The sequence below is a fragment of the Camelus dromedarius genome, chromosome 2, assembly GCF_036321535.1.
Source record: "Camelus dromedarius isolate mCamDro1 chromosome 2, mCamDro1.pat, whole genome shotgun sequence".
Taxonomy (NCBI): Eukaryota; Metazoa; Chordata; class Mammalia; order Artiodactyla; family Camelidae; genus Camelus; species Camelus dromedarius.
Window position 1 is genome coordinate 66,767,130 of NC_087437.1, and position 20,171 is coordinate 66,787,300.

Sequence of the window (20,171 nt, forward strand, 5' to 3'; positions counted from 1 at the left end):
TAGTGCCTACTATGTTTCAGCCACTGTTCCAGACATCAAGGATACAGCAGTGAATTAATAAGCAGACTAAAACCTCTGGTTCTTGGAGCTTACATTGTAGTGAGGGGAAGATAGACCAAGGGAAAGAAAGTGAAAACTGAAAAGCTAATAAACATGTAAAATAAGATCAGTGGAGAAAATAACCAGGCAAGGGGAACTAGGTGTGCCTGTGGGAGTGTAGCAGGTGATGTGGTAGGGAGGCAGGGCGTCCCCTTAGTAAGAAGGAGGAATTTGAAACAAGCCATTTGAAAATTACCAGATGTCCACAAAGATTTCGGGAAAAGCCTTATCCCACTGGAGTTTGTGATAGTGAAAAATAAGAAACAGTCTGAGTTTCCAACAAAAGAAAGTCTGAGTTTCCAACAAGAGGTAAGTTATGGTATAGCCATATGAGAACACTGTAGGACCTTTTAGAATTGTTACAGAAAAATATTTTATAACATGAGAAAATGCTCAGTACATGCACATACACATAAGCATACACACAACGTTAAAGCAGCAGTATATAAAATAGTCTGTACTGTGTGAAGCTAAACATATCAAAAGTATAAAGTCTGTGCACCCAATTGTAAAAATTATAAAAATGATCATTTCTAGGTAATTTATATTGTCAGTGTGATTTTCTGTAGTTCCTGTTCTACAATGAATATATATTGCCTTTGTGGGAAGAAGTTAAGGAGCTTCCCAGATAATGAATTTATCATCAGCAGAATCCCTGTTACTTCATGTTCACTCTGATGTTATGAGATCAGTTATGAGATCTGATCTTAGGTGGCATCAGTGGTCTCATTTTCATCCTCCCTTTTTTCTTCAGGTTTGGTGTTTATGTTCCTCTCTGCTGTTTCCACCAAGATAGTAGAGCTCATCTGCTCCTTACAGACTATAACTATGTGGTTCAGCACCAGGCGGTAGAGGAAAGTGCCTCAGCTGTGGGTGGCTTGGCCAAATCCAAAGACTTTATCTCCTTACTGCTGGAGTCTCTAAAAGAACAGTTTAATAATGCCACGCCCATCCCCACCCACAGTTGCCCCCTGTCTCCAGACCTCATTCGCAATGAAGTAGAATGTCTGAAAGCAGATTTCAACCACAGAATCAAGGAAGTTCTCTTCAACTCCCTCTTCAGTGCCTACTATGTTGCATTTCTCCCCCTGTGTTTTGTGAAGGTAAGTGGCTACTTGGTTTTATATGCTTCCTGGATTTGTGTGTGAATGACATAAACTGGGTATTTCTTATTTAATCCCCCTTTTCTCTGTCTCCCCTTTGGCAGCCTGGATGGTGGAGTTCGGCTGCATCTGGAGTACACTAATACCTGGTTGGTGGATAGATATTTCCATATCTGTGATGCACCTGTGGTGGTCCCTTCTTTTTTCTTTTCTATTTTTTTAAAAAAATTTTTTCCAGTTTCCGGGAAGAATATACGTGTACAATAGAATCAATGTTCTATTGGTAGCTTAAGAGAACTGAGGTTTCAAAAAAATTCAGCTTACCATGGTTGATCTTACTATGGTTATCAGGATTTCCCTTGAATTTAATGTAACCTCTGTCTAAACTTTAATTTACTTCAGTAGAAAAGAAAAATGGTCTGGATGTCATTTGGGCCCAGAATCTTCTGGGTCATTTTAGTGCCCTTCCTTCACCCACTGAGAAGCACATCTGCGGCCGGAGTGACCACTCACAGAGAGCACTCACTTCTTATAGAAAGGAAACACTTGAAGTATAATTGCCTCTCCAATTGCCTCCCAGCCCTAACTCATACAGCCAGAAAGTCAGGTTGAAGGATTTTGGAGGACTCTGCTCTTGAACTCTGCACGGACAGCAGGACAAATGCATGTGTGACTCAGTGTGGCATTTGTCTGCAGGGCGTATGTACACGCACCCATCCCTGTCTTCTTGCTCACTAGTACATGGATCATTTCTCTCTCTTCTGATCTCTTTCAGAGTACCCAGTACTATGACATGCGCTGGTCATGTGAGCACCTCATTATGGTGTGGATCAATGCTTTTGTCATGCTCACCACACAACTGCTGCCATCCAAATACTGTGATTTGCTACATAAATCAGCTGCTCACCTGGGCAAGTGGCAGAAGCTTGAGCATGGGTCCTACAGCAACGCTCCACAGCACATGTAAGTAGGTTAGAGGGTAAAACCACGTAACATCTTCCTACATGCTGCTGATCACGTTTATTTGCTTTGTATGTCATTCTTGTTCTTGGCTTTGAACATTTTAATTTTTAGTTTTTGTCTACATGGATGCTTGTCATCACTCTAAACTGAACGCAGGGGACTTTAACTCATTTCCGCCACCATCCCCAGTCCCTCCTTAAATGTCTCCTACCTTTCACTCCCCAGTCCCTCTAGAATGTGTAATTTGTTTCCCAAGCTATAATCTTGGAGTTTTCTCTCAGTTTTAACCCTTGGCCCAAATTCAAAGAGTCATGATATGTTTTTAATTCTCTTTAGAAGACTGTTAAATCCATCTTCTCATCTTCATTGCCACAGCTAAAAATAGTTGCTAGCTAATCATCTTACCTTAGGCAGCTGGAATTTGTTTCTCTCATCTTTTCTAACAAATGTAAATTTGTTCTAGTAATTTTCCAAGCCTGCATTTTTCATTGTGTCTTTCTTTCCTTCCTAAACTCACTAATGAATGTTGCCCTGCTCCTCCTGTGTTTAAATGAAAACTGTCTGTAATTGAGTTCTTTCAGAGTATTCCTCTCATTGTGTCCCCCGTCAGCCATTTCTCTGCATGTTCCCTATGGTCCCAAATGGCTGACTTTGGAACCCTTTTATTCTCCTGCTTCTGAGCCCTTCATCATACCTTTCTCTCAGACCTGTTCCATCTCCATCTTCATCTTCATCTTCCTCCCGTTTATAATTTGAACATTTCACAAATTTCATCACCTAGAAATTCTTTCCTAATTAAGTGGGACAGATTGAGGTGACATCCCCTTCCTCTCTCCCCCTAAGCGTGCTCCCTTCAATTATCTGCCTTGATGTCTGATACAGATTAGCACAGGCCTTCAAGCCCAGGAACTGAAAGAGATTGGGCCAGGCTGAAAAGAAACCCGACTGTGGGCAAAGGACAAATTTCAATAAAAATTGAAAATACAATCCACAGTACTAGTACTGTACATCTTCAGGCTCCTGATGGCACATGGCCATGAGGTGTATCATCACTTTAATGCTGGTAAGTGTGAGCAAGGCCGGCGGAACATTTTCTGAACTGGGAAAGCTTCAGGGTGCTAGAATTTTTTTTTTCTTTAACATATCTAAAATGCTGTCCCAGTTCTTACCCTAGGAGACTAACCTTTCCAAAATCAGGAAGAGATGAATTAACTTAGATTTTTAAAAAATCTTAACCTGAAGATCCTCATCCCCACCCCAACTCCATTACATTGGTGCCGGAAAGGATGAAGCTTCTTCCGTAACTTCTTTTTCCTAGAGAAACCTCTATAAAAATAAACCAAGAAGGCGGTAAAAAGAAAAGTCTGTGTGTCAGTACCTTGTGTGTCTCTGTGTTCTTCTGTATGGGTTCTCACATATAAAGCATTTGAAGTGTGTAATAAATAAACTGATTTTCTATAGCTTTTTGGGATGCAATTCTGCAGTAAATGTCACGCTAATTTGATAATGTTAATTGATCCACTGTTGTTACCATCCACTTTCTCTTGTTCCCTCTAGCATTTCCTCCGATAGACTCTGCTCACTTGGGACTGAGGTGACAGTCCGCCTGCTTACACTCGATTTTCTAGCTCATAGACGCCTTACTTTCACATTTACTTCTGCTTGTTCTCCTAAGCCTCTTAAGTCCTTTGACACTTTGCAGTTTCTCTCTACTGTATAGCAGTGAAATTATAATAAATCCTTTCTAACTCCTTCCAGTTTGACCGTGGAATAATCGTATTTTCAGAATTCAGGCAGATGAATCCTTGAATACTGAATCCTTCCCATAGAAATAGAGCTGGCCTTGCCAGACGCTGTTTTACCTGTAATCGCCTGTGTGCTAACATTGCATTTCTTTCTCCCTTAGTTGGTCAGAAAATACAATATGGCCTCAAGGGGTGCTGGTGCGACACAGCAGGTGCTTGTATAGAGCCATGGGGCCTTACAACGTGGCGGTGCCTTCAGACGTATCCCATGCCCGCTTTTATGCAAGTACCACTTATTTCTTTTCAAACATAAGCTTAGGGGTAAGTGTTAGGAGGCTGCTCTGTGTGTAAGCATCTAGCACGGTGTGTAGCACATACTAGGAAATTAATGCATGTAATTATTCCACTACTGTAATGGCCCCTGTCCTTTGCAAATACCTTCTGAAAGGCAGTTTGAAGGTAAAATACCAAGATCTCAACTTAAATAGCTTGTCTGGTTTCTCTAGTTATACTGGAATTTGTTGAGTCTAGAATTACTTGAAAAAGTATACAATTATTTGATTTCCTTTTTCATCTTATAACTTTTATTTGTAATAGTTTGGTTTAGTGGTGTCCTTATATTGTATCTGTGTATCCTTAAGCAATATCTAGTATAGTAATAATGTGATGGTTTTTTGTTTTTTGTTTTTTTGTTTTTTGTTTTTTGTTTTTTGGTTTTTTTGGTATTTGTCATATATCTCATCTCCTGAAATATCTTCCCCTTTGAAAGTCAGGCAAATGGCATGATCTGTGGCCTTTTACCTTTTCTTAGATTACAGGGATAAAAAAGCTTAGAAGTTAAAAAGGAAAAAGCAATAGACACCCAGTAAACCCCACTTCTGTCCCACTTGAATTTACGCCTTGGGTTATGTTCTGTATGATCTTACAGTTTTCCAGGAATTCTGGCTCTAGGAGGCAGAAGTATATACTTAGAAGGGCCAGCTAATCAATGGGAGTGGGGAAAAGAAGGTACATGCAGGGCACTGGTTTTAGTGAAAATGCCTGTAGTGCATTGTCCTTGAGTGGAGATCGTATTTATTCTGAAAGAGAATTGGAGGTTTTATTTATTTATATATCCATCCATTCATTCATTCATTTATAACTTAAATCCCTCTCTCTGTCCCATTCTTCCCATCATCCCTTGTGATTCCTTGTGATGGTACGAGGACTTTCTGGTTCTGTGGGTATTTGCTACTAAGGCCTTTTAATTAAATACTGGGAACTTGCCTCAGGGCAGCATTCTTGTAAATACCATGGTAGGGGAGGGTGGGGCAAGGTGATAGACCCTTGAATGAGGAAACTACAGGCATCTCCTAGACTCCTGTGAGACTGCCTTAAGATGGAGGCATGGACTTAAGTTACAACTGCATAAGCATTTGGTTTCTACATAGAGTATTTAATTTAGCCTGTTGAATTCCACAGGCCACTAATGATTTGTGTTGGCCCTTGTGGTCCCTTGGAAACCTACAGTAACCAAATAATTTATTGGAATTTTCTGCTTGAAAAATAAGTATTTTCTTGCTAGTGTTAGACAGCTGAAGAATCAGGTGGAAACCATAGAAGAAAGATTAAGGAAATTAACTTATTACTGATTTTGTGTGACCAAACAGGTGAATCAGTGGTTGTCAAAGTGATGGTTGGGTCACTTACATATAAGTTACCTGGCTCATTCTTTAAATAGTGATTCTGGGCCCCACCCCCCACCCCCAGCCCAAACTTCTGAGTCAATCTATGAAGGATCTCAGGTATTTTCAGTATTTGCATATTTAGAAATGTTTCTTAGGCACACTGAAGTCTGAGGAAACTCACTTAAAATGTGCCTGTTACGTATAGCTATTAGAATTTAAGGTCTGTCCTTGCATTTCCTCATTCAGTTTATGGCTTATTAGCACATTTAATGATGATTGTTATAATGTCACAGAATCTGAAATAGCCTGAGGTTTTTTTTAGAATATTATTTCTGAGCCAATTTTATACATATTACTGGATATCATGTAATAAAACCCAGATTAAACATTTTCTTCCTCCCACAGAAGAATCTTGAGTACCTGGCTGCCTTTCAGAGCTGTCATGATAATTTGGCTTTATTCTCAGATTTGAGCCCTGAGGTCTGAGTCAGTTCTAATAGATCTAATATGCTGCTGTTACCACAGTCTGCCACCTGTGACTTTTATCTTTCTATTCATAATGCATTTTTATTGGTCAACCAGGATTTAGCCTTTTTGAATAAAGAATTTGGTAGGACTGAAAATAGCTCTGTTTTAACCAAACTTTAATTCTGACTAACTTTTCCTTTATTCTTTTCAATATCCAGAAAAACTAAATAAAACAAACAGCATGGTGGGTGACAGTTTAAGAAAAAATTAAGAAATTACTGTATAGATATTTCAACTTAAAATACCTCCTCTTCCTCCACACTTGTCTAATATAGGTGTTTATGTCTTAGACCAGCCCACAAACTAATGATTTTTATATTTTTAAATTGTTATGACTTACCTACATTATATCCTTAGTTTTTGCCTTTTGACTTACAAAGTCTAAAATATTTCCCATTTTGTCCTTTATTTAGCCCTTGTCTTAGATAGATAAATATACTTCTGGTTATCTCAAATAAAATATATACCTAAGGTATAATCTAGGAAAAATCTTTAGAGGCAGAGTTCTTTTGGATGTAATCCCTTTTCATGTCTCAGAGGCATTAAAATAAAATATATTTCATTATTCCTTGAGCAAAAAGGAAAAGGTTTGGGTCTCTATAGCAAGAAATAGCCTGATTGGTATTCAATAAAGATATCTACTCGTTAGTGGTAAGGAACATGTAAATATGAAATAATTTTAGAAAAAAATGTGAAAATAACTACAGTCTTTTTTATGAAATAACCTTTGCTTTTTAACTTCCTTACAGTTCCTATTTCATCGTCCATTAAGGCTGTTAAATCTGCTCATCCTTATTGAGGGCAGTGTCGTCTTCTACCAGCTCTATTCCTTGCTGCGGTCGGAGAAGTGGAACCACACACTCTCCATGGCTCTCATCCTCTTCTGCAACTACTATGTTTTATTTAAGCTCCTCCGGGACAGAATAGTATTAGGCAGGGCATATTCCTACCCACTGAACAGTTATGAACTCAAGGCAAACTAAGCTGCCTCTCAACAATGAGGGCGAACTCAGATAAAAATATTTTCATACGTTCTATTTTTTTCTTGCAATTTTTATAAATATTTAAGATATTTTATATTTTGTATACTATTATGTTTTGAAAGGCGGGAAGGGCAAGGGATATTAAATGTATCCATGAACAAGGTGATGTGATCTTTCATGTGTTAGTGTATTTGAATAATATACAGGGGAGAGGTGCACCTCTCCAGTAAAGAGATTGATCTGTCTCTATGGCTCTGGAATAACTCATTCATTTATGAACACATCTCATATATCACTTGACACAGTGCCTTTGGTGTGTCTGCTTTCCTTCTCATCCTTCGTATTAGCTTTAGTCCTCAGTTGGCCTTATTGCTACACAAAGGGAACTCAGTGGAGTTGCCTGACAGCACTTGTTCTTTTTCTTTGACTGGCTAATAGTGTTGGAATACATTGGGGGAAAGCAGGGTTTAGTCCTGGGTGGAATTCTCTTTGTTGCCTACTTGGTGGAGGAAGCATTTCTAAGATAAGCAACTCAGCATTCTATCTGCCCTATGACATTTAAATGTGCTTTTGAATAATCTACCATCCTGAAACAGGAGATTGCTATCATTTTCTCTGTTTATTACACTTGTTTTGCCTCTGAAGATTTTCCTTTCATTGTTAGCTGTTTGAAATAATACTTTTTGGGACAGAATAGAATGCCCACACTCATGAAGGAGCTGGTGTGTGACTGATCTTGGGAGAGGATGAGCACAGGTGCCCTGCGTGGGGTCTGGGCACGTTGAAGACGCCAAGTAACTGGAAGAGTGGCTGCAGTCTGGCAGCAGCCCCCCTACAGTGGCATGTTTGGAGTTGTGAACGGAAGTGAAATATGAGAAGTTACCTCTTTGTCCTCGGGTAATTTGATCTACGTGTGTTTTTAATTTCACACTCTGGAAACTTCATCTGTGAACAGTAACCCTTTTTGGTCTGTGTTCTTGAGAGGTGATATGCTTAGTCAGTTGATGTCAGTAGTCATCTAAACTCCTGAGGCTTTGTCTTGAGAGCCTGAAACAATTCTAATATGTTTTCTACGGTCACTTTGGGTTTTTTTTACACTGAAGCTTTTGGTGAAAACACGGTATGGTTTATGAAGTAAAAAGACCAATCATGTAATTCATGAACTGTCTCTGAAAACAGTTCTTGCAGAAGAGTTCCCAACAGGTTTTCAGCAAAGGCAGCCTTGTGAGGAGTAGGTGTGTATACAACTACCCAAGGTGACTGCTCTAAGTTAACCATTGTTTCCTTACATATCTTGATGGGTACACTTTTATTTTTTCAAAGTTACATTATTTGGCATTCAGTCTGAGTCTATTTGGTCATTGAACAAATATACATTGACCACCAGGCACTATGTTAGGCATTGAGGATGTAGCAGTGAATAAGAAATGCAAAGGCCCTACACCATAGAGCTTACAGTGTGGGGGGTGGGAGGTGCAAAATATACCATAAATAAACTTACATATATAATGTCTCCTGGTAGTAGTTATAAGTGTGGTAAAGAGAAATTAAATTAGGGTAAGGAAATAGACAGTGCTGGGAATGGCACTGCTTGAAAGCATCTTTGAGGAGATGATTTTTGAGCAAAGACCAGATGAAGCAAGACTGAACCATTTGAATAGTTTTAGGGGGACTTCCATGTTACAGTAACAGCAAGGGCGGTGAGTGCCCTCAGGTTGGAACGATTTTGGCATATTGGAAAAATAGCAAGATAATCAGTGTATTGGTTGTTTCTTGTGAAGTGATTCAGCCTAAATGTGGTGGTTCTTGGAGTGGGAGTGGGGAGAAAGCTGCCATCCCCATATTCTTTCCTTAGGATCTTGAACATATGCTTCTTTTGACTAACTGACATTTTGATGAGTCACTTGACAGCTGAGAGCAAAATGGGTGGCCTGGGCACAAAAATGTCACAATGGCCCCAGGTTGGCTCTGTCATTGAAAAGCAGCCTAGATAACTGATCAGAGATAATAGACTAGTCTTGTAAACTGCCATGATTCCCCCTTTTGGTTTGACCAGTCTTGGCCATATCCTAAAGAAGTAGCACAGGAGGATCAGATGCCAGCTTGGCTAAACAAATGAGTGAATATAATAAATAAAATTTAATTTTGACTAACGGAATTACAAAGTGTACCCCTTCTTCCAGGTATGACAGCATCCGGGAGATTAAACCCTCAGTTCATCATGGTCCTACTTATTTCAGCTGTCCTTTGTAGGTTTCATAATCAGATGGGGGATAGAGGAATTACTAGTTACCTGTATATCCTATTACTTAGGGATCATGTGAAGGAAAGGATACCATCTTCGTTTAGTGATGGGAGATGCATACGCATTAAAGAATGGATTTTCTTGTAATTGTTAAAAGTTGGGAAATGGTGTGTGGAAAAAATGTTACAGCAAAAGATCAGTTAGGTGAACTTGGGATACTGGGAAAGGAAAAGATGCTTGACCAGTTTTCTGGGTGGCTTAAAGTTAAGTGTGTCAGTAGAAGGGGGTTGTTCACAGGCATTAGCATGATGGAAACATTCGTCAGCATCCTGTTCACTCTGACTCCATGTTATATTCCCTAAGCTGCTTTCCCTCCCCTCCCTATCAATAATCACCTACACACCACTCCTCTCATTTCTGTTACTGAGCAATTATTATGTGTCAAATTACTGCTGTGTGCCAGAGTTCACAGTACATTGTTCAGAGTACATTAACTTCAAGGCAGACAAGTAAGTAATTGTAACACAAAGGTGTTCAGTTAAGGAGGCACATACAAGAGACAGAAGTGATGTAAAAAAGAGTGATGAACTTTGCTTGGAAGCTGCAGTGTCAGGGAAAGCTTCACTGCATCAGTAACACATGATGCATTTTAAAGGAGGACTAGTTTACCACAGAGATGAGGGAGTGGGGGCTCAAGCAGAATGAACAGAATATACAAAAACTTGTGGCATGGATTTGTACTAGGTTTTTAACTAATAGTTCAGTTATGCTGAAGAGCTAGATAAGGAATAGATTCGAGTGACTTGAATTCCACATTAAGTGGTTTGGGTTTTTATTATTTTGTAGGTCACAGACTGTCAAAGGAGTGATCCTTGGACACTGCATCAGATCTACTAAGTCAGAATCATTAGGGTGAAGCCCAGTAATATGCCCCTTTCACAAGCTCTTCAAATAATTCTTAAGTGGACAGAAGGCTGAGGACTTCTGTTGACAGAAGACATCTAACGAAAGATTTTAAGCTGAGGACTTGTGACCCAAAGAGTTCTCAGGTCAAGGGGCCAGGAACTGTAATCTCTGGATGAACAGCACCAGCATCAACTAGCTGGGAACTTGTTGGAAATGGAAAATTTCAAGCCCTACAGTATAGTCAGAAACTGGGAGGATCCCAGAAGTCTGCACACACTCTCCAGGTGATTTTGATGAGAACCACTATCCTACCTTAGATATCTTTGACAGCAATACATAGGATAGGTTTGGAGAACAGGGGAATGTAAATGAGACTTAAAGCAGGGAGACCAGTTAGCCAACCATTTAAAAAGTCCATGTAAGAAAAAATGGGAGTAGGGGTGGGATGACATCCTTGGGTGACAGAAAAAGCCATGGACATGAATAAGATAATGCAGGGAAAGTATGTGGAGTGAAAAGAGAAGGAAGGACAGAATTCTGGTGAATAACAACATTTAAGGGCAGAGGAAGAGGAAGCTTTCAAGTGAACAAGACTAAGAAAATAGAAGTCCAAGAGGTGAGGTGAATCAGAATTTGAAGAAAGGAATGATGAACAGTATCAAATGCAAGAGGAAAGTCAAGAGACTGAGAATTGGCTGTTAGATTTGGTTATTTAGACCATTGGTAACTTTAGCAGGAGAAACTGAATGGAGCAGTGAGGGTGGAGGTCAGGTTGCAGTTGGTTTGGAGTAGTGAATTGGAAAGGATGGCTCTTGGGAAGAGGAGTAGCACTTCCTCTGAGCTAGAAAGGAGGCTAGGTGCACACATATAAGAAGTGGCATTGGGAGGTGGAGAAAACACATCTGATAGCATAAACTGGTAGTGAAGTAAGAAGCAGTTACTTTTGGGGGGAAGTGGTCCAGCTAGGATGAGGAATAGCCTTTGTGAGTTTGGGGAATGCGGCCATTGCTGAGGTGGTAAACCATAAACTTCCAAAGGCTCACATCATGGGTTTATGGTTTTCTCTGGTCTAACTCAGCAAACACAATAAAAGGCTAGAGACAATGGGTGGTAGGAATCCTGGTCCTGGCTTGGAGGTTTGCCAAGCAGGTATGGCCGAAGGACTGTTCAGCATCAAGGGAGTTAATGGTGCTGCTGAGAAAAGCCGAGATGATGCACCTTGGGGTCTGGAAAAGCTAGGGAAGAAGAATGCAGTTTGGTGGGATACAGTCTGTCAGAAAGAGGAATGGGCCAGGCATTAGCAGTCTTGAGCAAGTAGAAGGAATAAAGGAACCAGGAGAGAGGCATTCTGGTAAAGAAATACGGGAGTTTAGGATCACAGAATTCTGGGTTGTGAAATAGCCTGAAATGTAACCCTGGAAGCAAATGGTCAAAATTGAGTAGAGTCAAAGGTGGAAGTGGTTGTGGCAAGGGGTTGGGTGACTTTTCCTCAGGAACATTGAAGTCATCCAGAATGATGGTGGGACATGAGGTAGAGAGGAAATAGGGCGACTGGTGTCAAAGACTGGGAAATCTGGGGCATGGACTACATCATGGCCACAAAGAATGGAGAAGTTAAAATAGCTGGATGCCATAAATTTCAGTAACATGAGATTTTTGTATGAGATGGGAAAAACTGGTGCAGAAGCAGGAGTATGAAACCTGGATAACGTTTCTGGGCTTTTTGTGGAACAGATGGGCAGGGAAAGAAGTCCCCTCTGGTGAGTGTCAAGTTTTATTGACATCTAAGAAGTGGAGGCAACGTTCATTGAAGAGATTGCAAGGAGGTAAGGGCTCTAGAAGAACTGCAGGAAAGATGAGGACTGAGGGGAACTGAGTGTTGCCAGTTTGGGGGGTGGGGCAGGGTGGTGGGCTTATTCTGGATAGAGAAACAGAAGAGTGGGGATCTGGGAGTACACAGGAGAAAAAGGCATTTAGGGCAGTAACGAACAGGAGCAGGCCAAGGAGTGTAAAGTTCTAAATAAAATATTGCCAAATACTTGTATTTTTATCCCCTTGGCAACAGTATTTTTCACTGCAAATATCACTAGGTTGTGAGCCTAGGTTGTATGATTATTTTTCTAAGGGCCTGCCATTTCCACCCATTGAGTGCCTCTCCTCCCCCGACCCCCTTTTGTGATAATATATGCCGGGATAGCAAACTTCTTCCACCACCCCCTCCCTGCAACCCAGAGCACCATTAACATAATCACTGGGTAGGGGCGGGGGGAATAGTCCTTGATTAATTCAAGTAATAGAAAAATTGAGTTCGCACCTCTGCAGGTAGACCCACATAACTCCTTTAAGCTGCGGAATTTTGAGAAGTGATAGCTTTTTTTTCCTACTCATTTTTCATTACAGTATCCATTGATTTATACTGGGTATCTTGGGTAACATGTATGATTGCAACATAAGAGAGTGAAGTTGAAGTTGCAAATGTTTGACAATTACTAAGTTGTAAAATAACAAAAACAAGAAAATCTTACCGAAGCAAGCCATCAGGACTTTTGCTGCGAGACCAGACCTTGAAGTAATAAAAAATGACATCCAACAGAACAAACTAGAACAATGAGCCTGAATGCATATAATCCACTTTTCCTATTATTGATTTCAATGACCTCCATGTCCTCTAGTTCATAGTGCCACCGTGAGGTTTATATTTTATATCATTTATTAGAGTACACTTTTAAAGCATAACAATCTGTTTTAATTACATTTAAATGTCTCTGGATAGGTTTAATATTTATGCTTTTTTAATCAATAGAGAAACATTTTGATTATATCTTTGGAAACATTTGTCAAGCTCAACAGCTGAAATTGTGTGGCTGTTTAATAGACTCCTTTGAGAAAGTGCTCTACCTTGCAGAATCATAAGCCAGGAAATACTATGGCATTAAGTTAATGCAAAGCATTGTGATTTGCCCAGTAAAACACATGGCTGTGTACTTTCATGGGTTTCTTATATTTAACTACATCCTCCTTCATCCTTGTAGAAGTGATCCCTGCATTGCTCATGAACTTCAGTGCTACTAAATGATCTACTGTGTGCCAATCAGTGACAGCCCCAATTTTATACCAACTGGATTGACTCTGATCTCAGGGAATCATCCTTCTACCATCTCCCATTCCTCTCCATGCTTGAAAAGGTGCTTGCTCCCTCTTCTGGCCTCACCTTACTAGGAAAGTTATTGACAAAGGAGGACACATTCTTTGTCATTCCACATTTTGAACTGACTTTCCTGCTGGAAATGACTAAAATCATATTCCTGGCAACACTTAACCCCAAGATTCATGTTGTCATCAGATAGCACAGGCCATGGTAGAATGTGGCCCTAATCAATCCTGGTGGGAATTGGACCTACCCTGAACCTCTCCCATTCCAATCCCAGACAAATGAATCTTATGTTTCCCAGTAGCTCTTCAGGCAGAACACAAGGCCTGTGTAGACAAATGACTGTCCCACTCAACTTTAGTCAAGTAGCATTATCACTTGCTAAACATTAGCTATAAAACAATTTATCTTGGACCTACAATGTCATCATCAACAAGAGTTAACCCATTTCATGAAGATGGAAGTGTCTAAAACCCCCTCTCAAGGAGTATGGAACCCTGATATCTGGCTCATTTGCAGAGATCCAACAGGACTTCACAACCCAACCAATTAAGATCAGGCAAAACCTCAGAACTATTTATTCTTAGTTACCACTCTCTAATTTTTTAAGGGATCAAAGCAAAATTTTCAATAACTGAATATGCTCCTCGTACCTTCTACTGGATTTGTAATTGTGTTTAATTTGATTAAAGTCTTAGGTAACCTCAACACTATTAACAATCATATTAAAAGATGCTAAGTCACTACGTATTTTCCCCTTCTGCTTTCATTTGGTAACTTATGGGTTCTAAATCTTGCTCCTGGTTGCTTATGGGATGTTTCATTTGCTACCCTTTCCCCCTTTTCATTAAACTCCTCAAGAATTTCAGGTTCTAGGGTAACCAGTGCAATATTACTAAGCGCTTGATAAATACTGTCTGTTGAAGATGATGATGTTTACATTTTAATTTTCACAGAACCCAGAATTTTGACTTGGCCAATATTTTTAATTTTAGAGCTTAGATTAGGCTAACAATGTCTTAATGGGGCTTTTGGTCAAGCCTCCTCATATTCCACTTGAAACAGAGAATAAAAACCAAATTCCCTCTACCTAGTACATTTTGGCAAAAAAGAAGAAAAAAGGCCTCAGAGCTCCATTTTGCCAATAAGTATAGATTATTATCTTCTTAAGCAACCATTAACACTGAAAGAAACATTAGAATATGCATGCATTTCACTTCAAATTCAACATTTAAAATCAGCCATCCTCAGTTTGAGGACTGGTAGTTGATTTGAAGGCACATTTAAGAATTTGATTCTGTAGCCCTTTCCAGGGCACCACGTAAGTCCTCCTATGAACAGCAGTACCTCTTCCATCCTTTTCCTGGATGGAAGCAGGCAATCTGATTCCCCCAGCCATTCTCAGAGGTTTCATTTCTCAGTCCCAAGTGGATGACCAAATTGATAATTTCAAAAGATTTGGGAAAACAATTTCAGGGGAAAAATGTAAAGAGTTTTCTCTGTCATGGAATGGAATTTCATCAGTGCTAGACTAGTCCCAGCTCACAAGAAGTTTATGAATATGGAGAGGTCCACACTTTAGCAGCAGGACACAGACCAAGAAGGTGAGTTGGCTTCCAAGGCCTTCCCGATTGATTGGCTAGGAAAGCTCAGAGTAGGGAATGTCTCCAGCCAGTTGTCACTTCATGATGACATCCATACACTCACACTCCTGAAGATGATGCTACAAATGAAAGATGTCGGAGTCTAAGGAACATGGCAGCCACTTAATAAATCTACGTAGGAACCTCAAGTTGAACTCACCTGTTAATGTGTAAATGGTGGCTTCTCAGTCTATCTCCAAATAAAAATATATCCTCTAAGTGTTACAAACAAAAATTTAAAATAATCATAAAATAGTTTAAATATTACTCGGCTCAGAGTGCTGATGGTGAAAAAGTGCAGTTCCCTCCCTCTCTCACATTCTAACTGGAACATGGTCTTTATCGAAGCATAGACACCACAGTGCATGAAGATTGACATAAAGCCTACCACACTTTCTGATAAGGCAGGAATGTACTTTTCAAATCTGCTGAACATGGCCCTCCTCATCTAGCACCGCTGTATTTCTTCACCTTGCTTGCCTAGTGGGGATAATGCTGTACCCTAGGACTTTCCTTAGGGGTTTACAGCTCATTTGCTGTCGGTCCAATGTCTTGCTCACCCAAAAAGAATGCAAAAGACACTGACCAAAGGCCTATTAATTGCTTCCCTTGCTCACTCATGTCAGTGCCCTCTGAAAGCAGAACTCATGAGCTGGCCTGCTAGTTATCTCTGCCATAGACACTGGCTTAAAAGGTTTGGGCAAGATTTCAAAGCTGTTTGTAAAGCTTATCAGGGAAGAAGAGAGAGAGGAGTATGTATCTGCTGCAGGACATCAGCCTCCAATCTCTCACTGGAGGAGGTAATTTTAGTTCAGCCCCTCCCCAGCCCAGCACCAGCCTTGGTCATGAGGTTTGCCCAGAGGTACTTCTAACCCTTAGAGAAATTTCTGCAGTAACTGAACTAGACAGAGCAAGCCTTGACCTGAGAAGAGGTGCATGGGACTACATATAGGTCCTACCTGTCTTTGTTTCTCAAACAAGACAATTGTTTTAGAAGGTTTGAAAGTGTTGATAATCCTGATGGGTTTTGCTTTGAGAAGGGCTCCTGAGAAGCCCTTTTTGGAAAAGCACCAAAAATCTGCCAGCAGGTTATGTTGGTTCTCCTTCCTCTCTCCAGCTGAAAAGGAAAGAACCATTTGAAGTTCTAAATAACGGAAATAAAATTAGATTGGTTTATTGCTTCTGCTTGCATACAGACAGGAGAAGAGCAAGTCGGAGTGCCTGGGGTGGGCAGTGGGTGAGGGGGATTATAGAAGGGAGAGGGCTGCCTCATATTGCTCTTGAGCAGTGGAGGGAGAAAGGAAGGCACCCCCTGGTTAAAATGAAATACATTTTCAAGAAGGGCAGCTCTCACCAAACAGGAGTGATGGCCACCCTGCAAGGGCATTTCCCTCTTCTCCTGGGGCTCTCCCCCTTACCTTCTCCAGTACTCTGGTCCCAGCCTAGTGTGGAAGGAGAGTGAAGCTGAACTAGAGGTGCTTTCTGCTAACGTCCCACTGATTTAACCATTTAAAGTTTGGAGTGTAGTTCCGCCTATGGGTGAGGCTGATACTGGAAGGAGAGCAGATCACTTCATTTCACTACTGCATACCTAAATGAAGATTCAGCGCATTTCATTGAGGTAACCCTGCCCAGCTACTGGATTAATAAATCAGAGGGCAGGATAATGGCAGTTGGAATCCCAAATGAATAAAAGCTAAAGCCAGAAAGTCTTCCTGGATTGTGCCAGTCTCAGTGAATATAGATTCTGATTTTCTATGCTGGTATATGGAGCCATCTTGGACAGGTCTGCAGGGATTCCAGGGAGGGAGCATGGGTAAATTCACTCACTTGGATATCTAAGTGTACATTAGTTTGCATTTCCAAATCTGCTTCTGTTCTGGATAGTACACTTTTACAAAGCTTATCAGAAAACTGGTCTAAAAGAACACATGCTTTAAAGAGCATTAAAAAGCATGAAGTAAATAGGAGGCCTTCAGACCTCGATAGCAACATTTTCCAACACAGGCAAAGGATTTCTCTTTCTTTCATAACAAATTAACACATCAACACATCCAGCTCTCAACAGTAATAGCTAATGGCGATGGGGGAGTGATGCAACTCATAAGCCCCAAGTCTCACTGAAGACCAGCATTTCATCCTTTTCCTTTACCTGACCTGTCCCTGCCTGGTCATATAGACTTATCTGAATTTCATCTCTTGGTCCTTCCCTTGACCTTTCTTCTGGCAAATGGACTAATTAATAAATGGCCAAAAGGCTGAAGAAAGAGGAGAGGCCAAAATAAGCCCGAACTTGGATAACCTCTACCTGGAATAAAGGCAAGTTACTCCTGTAATAACTTCCGGGTGAATCATGGCATTTTTTTCAGACACCAGCAGGTGAGCTGATGTCATTCTATTTGCCTCCCACTTCTTCCATCCAGAATCACTGATCTTCGCTGGGGCTGGTAAAAACAACTGGTTGAGGTCTCTAGTCTCTGGCCATTCTTAGGGATGGTCATTTTATTCCTAAGTGTAACCCCTTCTGGTGTGACCCATGTGTTTTCTGCCAACTCCCCACAAAGAAGGCCAGGGGAAATTGTCTGGGTGGGACTTCTGATAGGGGACAGTAGGACCTTGGAATCTGTCACTGTGGATGAGGGGGGTGGATGGTCCATAATGGGGAAAGGAGGACTGAATAAGATTAGGCTCTGAGGTCTTCCTGGTCTTGACCTGTGGAAAGGCTTAGAACCCCCTGATGGTCGCTCTATTTTTGAAGAAAGAAGGTTGTCCCCAGATGGCTCTGTCTCTGATGTGCGCTTTCTACATTGCACTACTGTATCCTGGGTGGAGAGCAGGTGAGCCAAACCCAGTTCTGGAGAAAGGGTGGGCTCCTCACCCATGTGGCATGTGGTGGCATCTATTGGCAAGGGTTCGATGGCTTCTGTATCTTGCTTTGGTTTCTCTTCCTTTGGGCTTTCTGAGGAGGAGAAAGAATCATCTTTGGCAAGTTTCTGAGAGGTCCCACCAGCTGAGCCAGGTTCCTCCTTGCTCCTCTCCAGAGGCTGAACCCTACTCTCTTCTGAGCTCTGAGAGGGCAGGGGCTGTGGGATCTGAGTGTACTGAATCTTCGGTGGGATGACTGGGACTGCCCTGGCCTGGCACATTTTGACCATGAAGGAGGTTCTCACAGCTGACACACTCACGGGAGCTGAGTTACGGCGGCCTGTCAGGGCATGAGCAATGATGTCCAGGTCCTGAGAGTCCTGGGAGTAAACCCTCCAGGGGTCTACTTTACAGTGAGATGAGGTCATCCATGTGACCTGTGGATCTCCTGGCTCAGAGAGCTGCATTCCAGGTGAACCAAATGAGGCCACGTTCTCAAACTGGAAGAGGTCAGTAATGGGAATGGCAGAGTCCAAGTTGAGAGAAGAAGGCCTATTTTTCCCTTTGGGGGGCCCACACTCAGTACTCTTCAGCTGTAACTTGGGGGGATGCTCTCCAGGTGAGGTGCTGTCCTGCACACCAGGTGACTTCTCCTTGCTGCTCTCTGGCTCAGGAACACTACCTTGCTCAATCTGAGAGTTATGGTGCCCCAGGTGTGTCCCCAGTTCCTTTCCCTCTGCTAAGTTGATGGGGCTGGTTTCTGCTGATTTGGACTGCCAACCACCTGGTCCCTTCTGGTTGGGAGGAGCCTCTGTCCTTTTTAAGGCAGAGAACTCTTGGAAGGACCTCATGGCTTTCTCATCCCGTCCAGTAATCTCTCTCCTGGGTGCCAAGGGCTGCAGAGGGTCAGAATTCCTCTCTACATCAAGATTAGCACAGCTGCTGGAGGAGGGACCCTCAAGAGTCCACTGGCTCTTAACCATGGTTTTGCTGTCTAGAGAGTGGCTCTGGCGAAGGCTGGGCCGATGGGAAAGCCTCTTCTCCAATCGGTGGCACTGGGCACTCTGCATCTGGGCCTCTTGTACATCTTTCAGGGTCGGGGAGTGAAGAGGACTTGTCACCCACTGGGGCTCCTCCAAGGGCTCCACCATCTCCAGGCCATGCTGGGCAATATCTGTCACAGTGTCGTCTTCATCACAGTCTGAAGGCTCCTGTACTGAGTGGGTTACATCCCCCTCTCCTTGTGGGGATGGAACCTCCCTGGTTGGGCTGGGAAAGCTAGAGTCTTTTTCCTCAGGAGAAGCATTCTTTGAATTTTGCTTTTCGTTTTGTTCTGGAGAAGCCTCGTCTCCCTGACAAAGACTGGGAATCCCAGGGCTGCCTTTGAAATTGAGTTGGTCTATATATGGATTTGTTCTCAAATTCCTGGATGAGTCTTCTCTCTCTGGGTCGCCTTTCAATGGATGGACTCGAGGCGCTTCCTCCGTAAGAGTTGGTGGAGGAGGAGCAGGCGGGAGCAGAGGAGACCGATTCCCTGGGTCTCCCACCTCCACACTTGCTTGTAGAGAAACCTTCTCAAATGGAACTATTTCCAGAGGAGTCAGGCTGGCGGGATCTGGGCGCGGGCCCTTCTCAGGCTCACATCTATGGAGGAGGCTGGTTGCCTCTGACTTTTCTCTATTGGCTACTGTGGAAGCTCCCTGTGTGCTCTGATTGGTTGAATCTTTAGCCCGCTCCCCCAGAGAGGCGGAGACTTGAGCTGGGGCGGAGCCACAAGGCAAGTTCCCAGCGGGCTCTGGGGAAGCAAATGGCCCTGGACTAGACTCAAGAACCGGCTGAGCTGGGCTAATCTTTAGGGCAGGCGGTGGCAACGAGGAGAGTTCCTCCTCAGATTCAATAATTTTCAGCTCTTGTTGAATCTCAGGCCAGAGTAGGGCGTTGGCCAGATCATCTTCATCCTGAAAAACATCAAGAAACTGATTACTTAGAACCAAGGACTCCCGGCGCTGACCTCCGCACCGTTTCCCAGGGAGAGGGAAGGGACTGGAGCGGTTCCCGGCTGGCTACCTCCGCACGTAAAGGCCACAGCATTAATGACAATTCCTATTTTAGAGATGAGGAGACCTATGTTCAAGCAGATTAAACAATTTACGTACGTCTCACAGCAGAGACCAGGATTGAAATCCAGCTCATTCTACACCAAAACATACACACTTAATCCCTGTGCACTGTTGCCTTATAAAACAAACCAATCCCTGAGCTCATATAACCTC

At 42.1% G+C, this 20,171-nt stretch overlaps 2 protein-coding genes across 5 annotated transcripts in view; one reads left to right on the top strand and one right to left on the bottom strand.

Moving 5' to 3' along the window:
* TMEM39A (transmembrane protein 39A) overlaps positions 1 to 7,333 on the top strand; it is a 30,385-nt gene extending 23,052 nt beyond the window's left edge. Inside the window, exons 6-9 of one of the 4 annotated variants that reach the window (XR_010384429.1) lie at positions 854 to 1,202; positions 1,978 to 2,165; positions 3,048 to 4,192; positions 6,855 to 6,878. Coding sequence is in view for 2 of the 4 variants with exons in the window: in XM_010981583.3 (XP_010979885.1) it covers positions 854 to 1,202; positions 1,978 to 2,165; positions 4,072 to 4,192; positions 6,855 to 7,088 (892 nt within the window). In the remaining 2 variants the exon portion in view is untranslated. Of the gene's footprint in view, positions 1 to 853; positions 1,203 to 1,977; positions 2,166 to 3,047; positions 4,193 to 6,854 lie in introns of those variants that run through there. The other 3 variants (XR_004137908.2, XM_064494967.1, XM_010981583.3) reach the window with 3 other exon arrangements.
* Positions 7,334 to 16,191: 8,858 nt separating this feature from the next.
* ARHGAP31 (Rho GTPase activating protein 31) overlaps positions 16,192 to 20,171 on the bottom strand; it is a 96,270-nt gene continuing 92,290 nt past the window's right edge. The window contains exon 12 of the mRNA XM_031455321.2: positions 16,192 to 19,856. Within this exon, the coding sequence (XP_031311181.1) occupies positions 17,424 to 19,856 (2,433 nt within the window). The 3' untranslated portion in view covers positions 16,192 to 17,423. The remainder of the gene's footprint in view (positions 19,857 to 20,171) is intronic.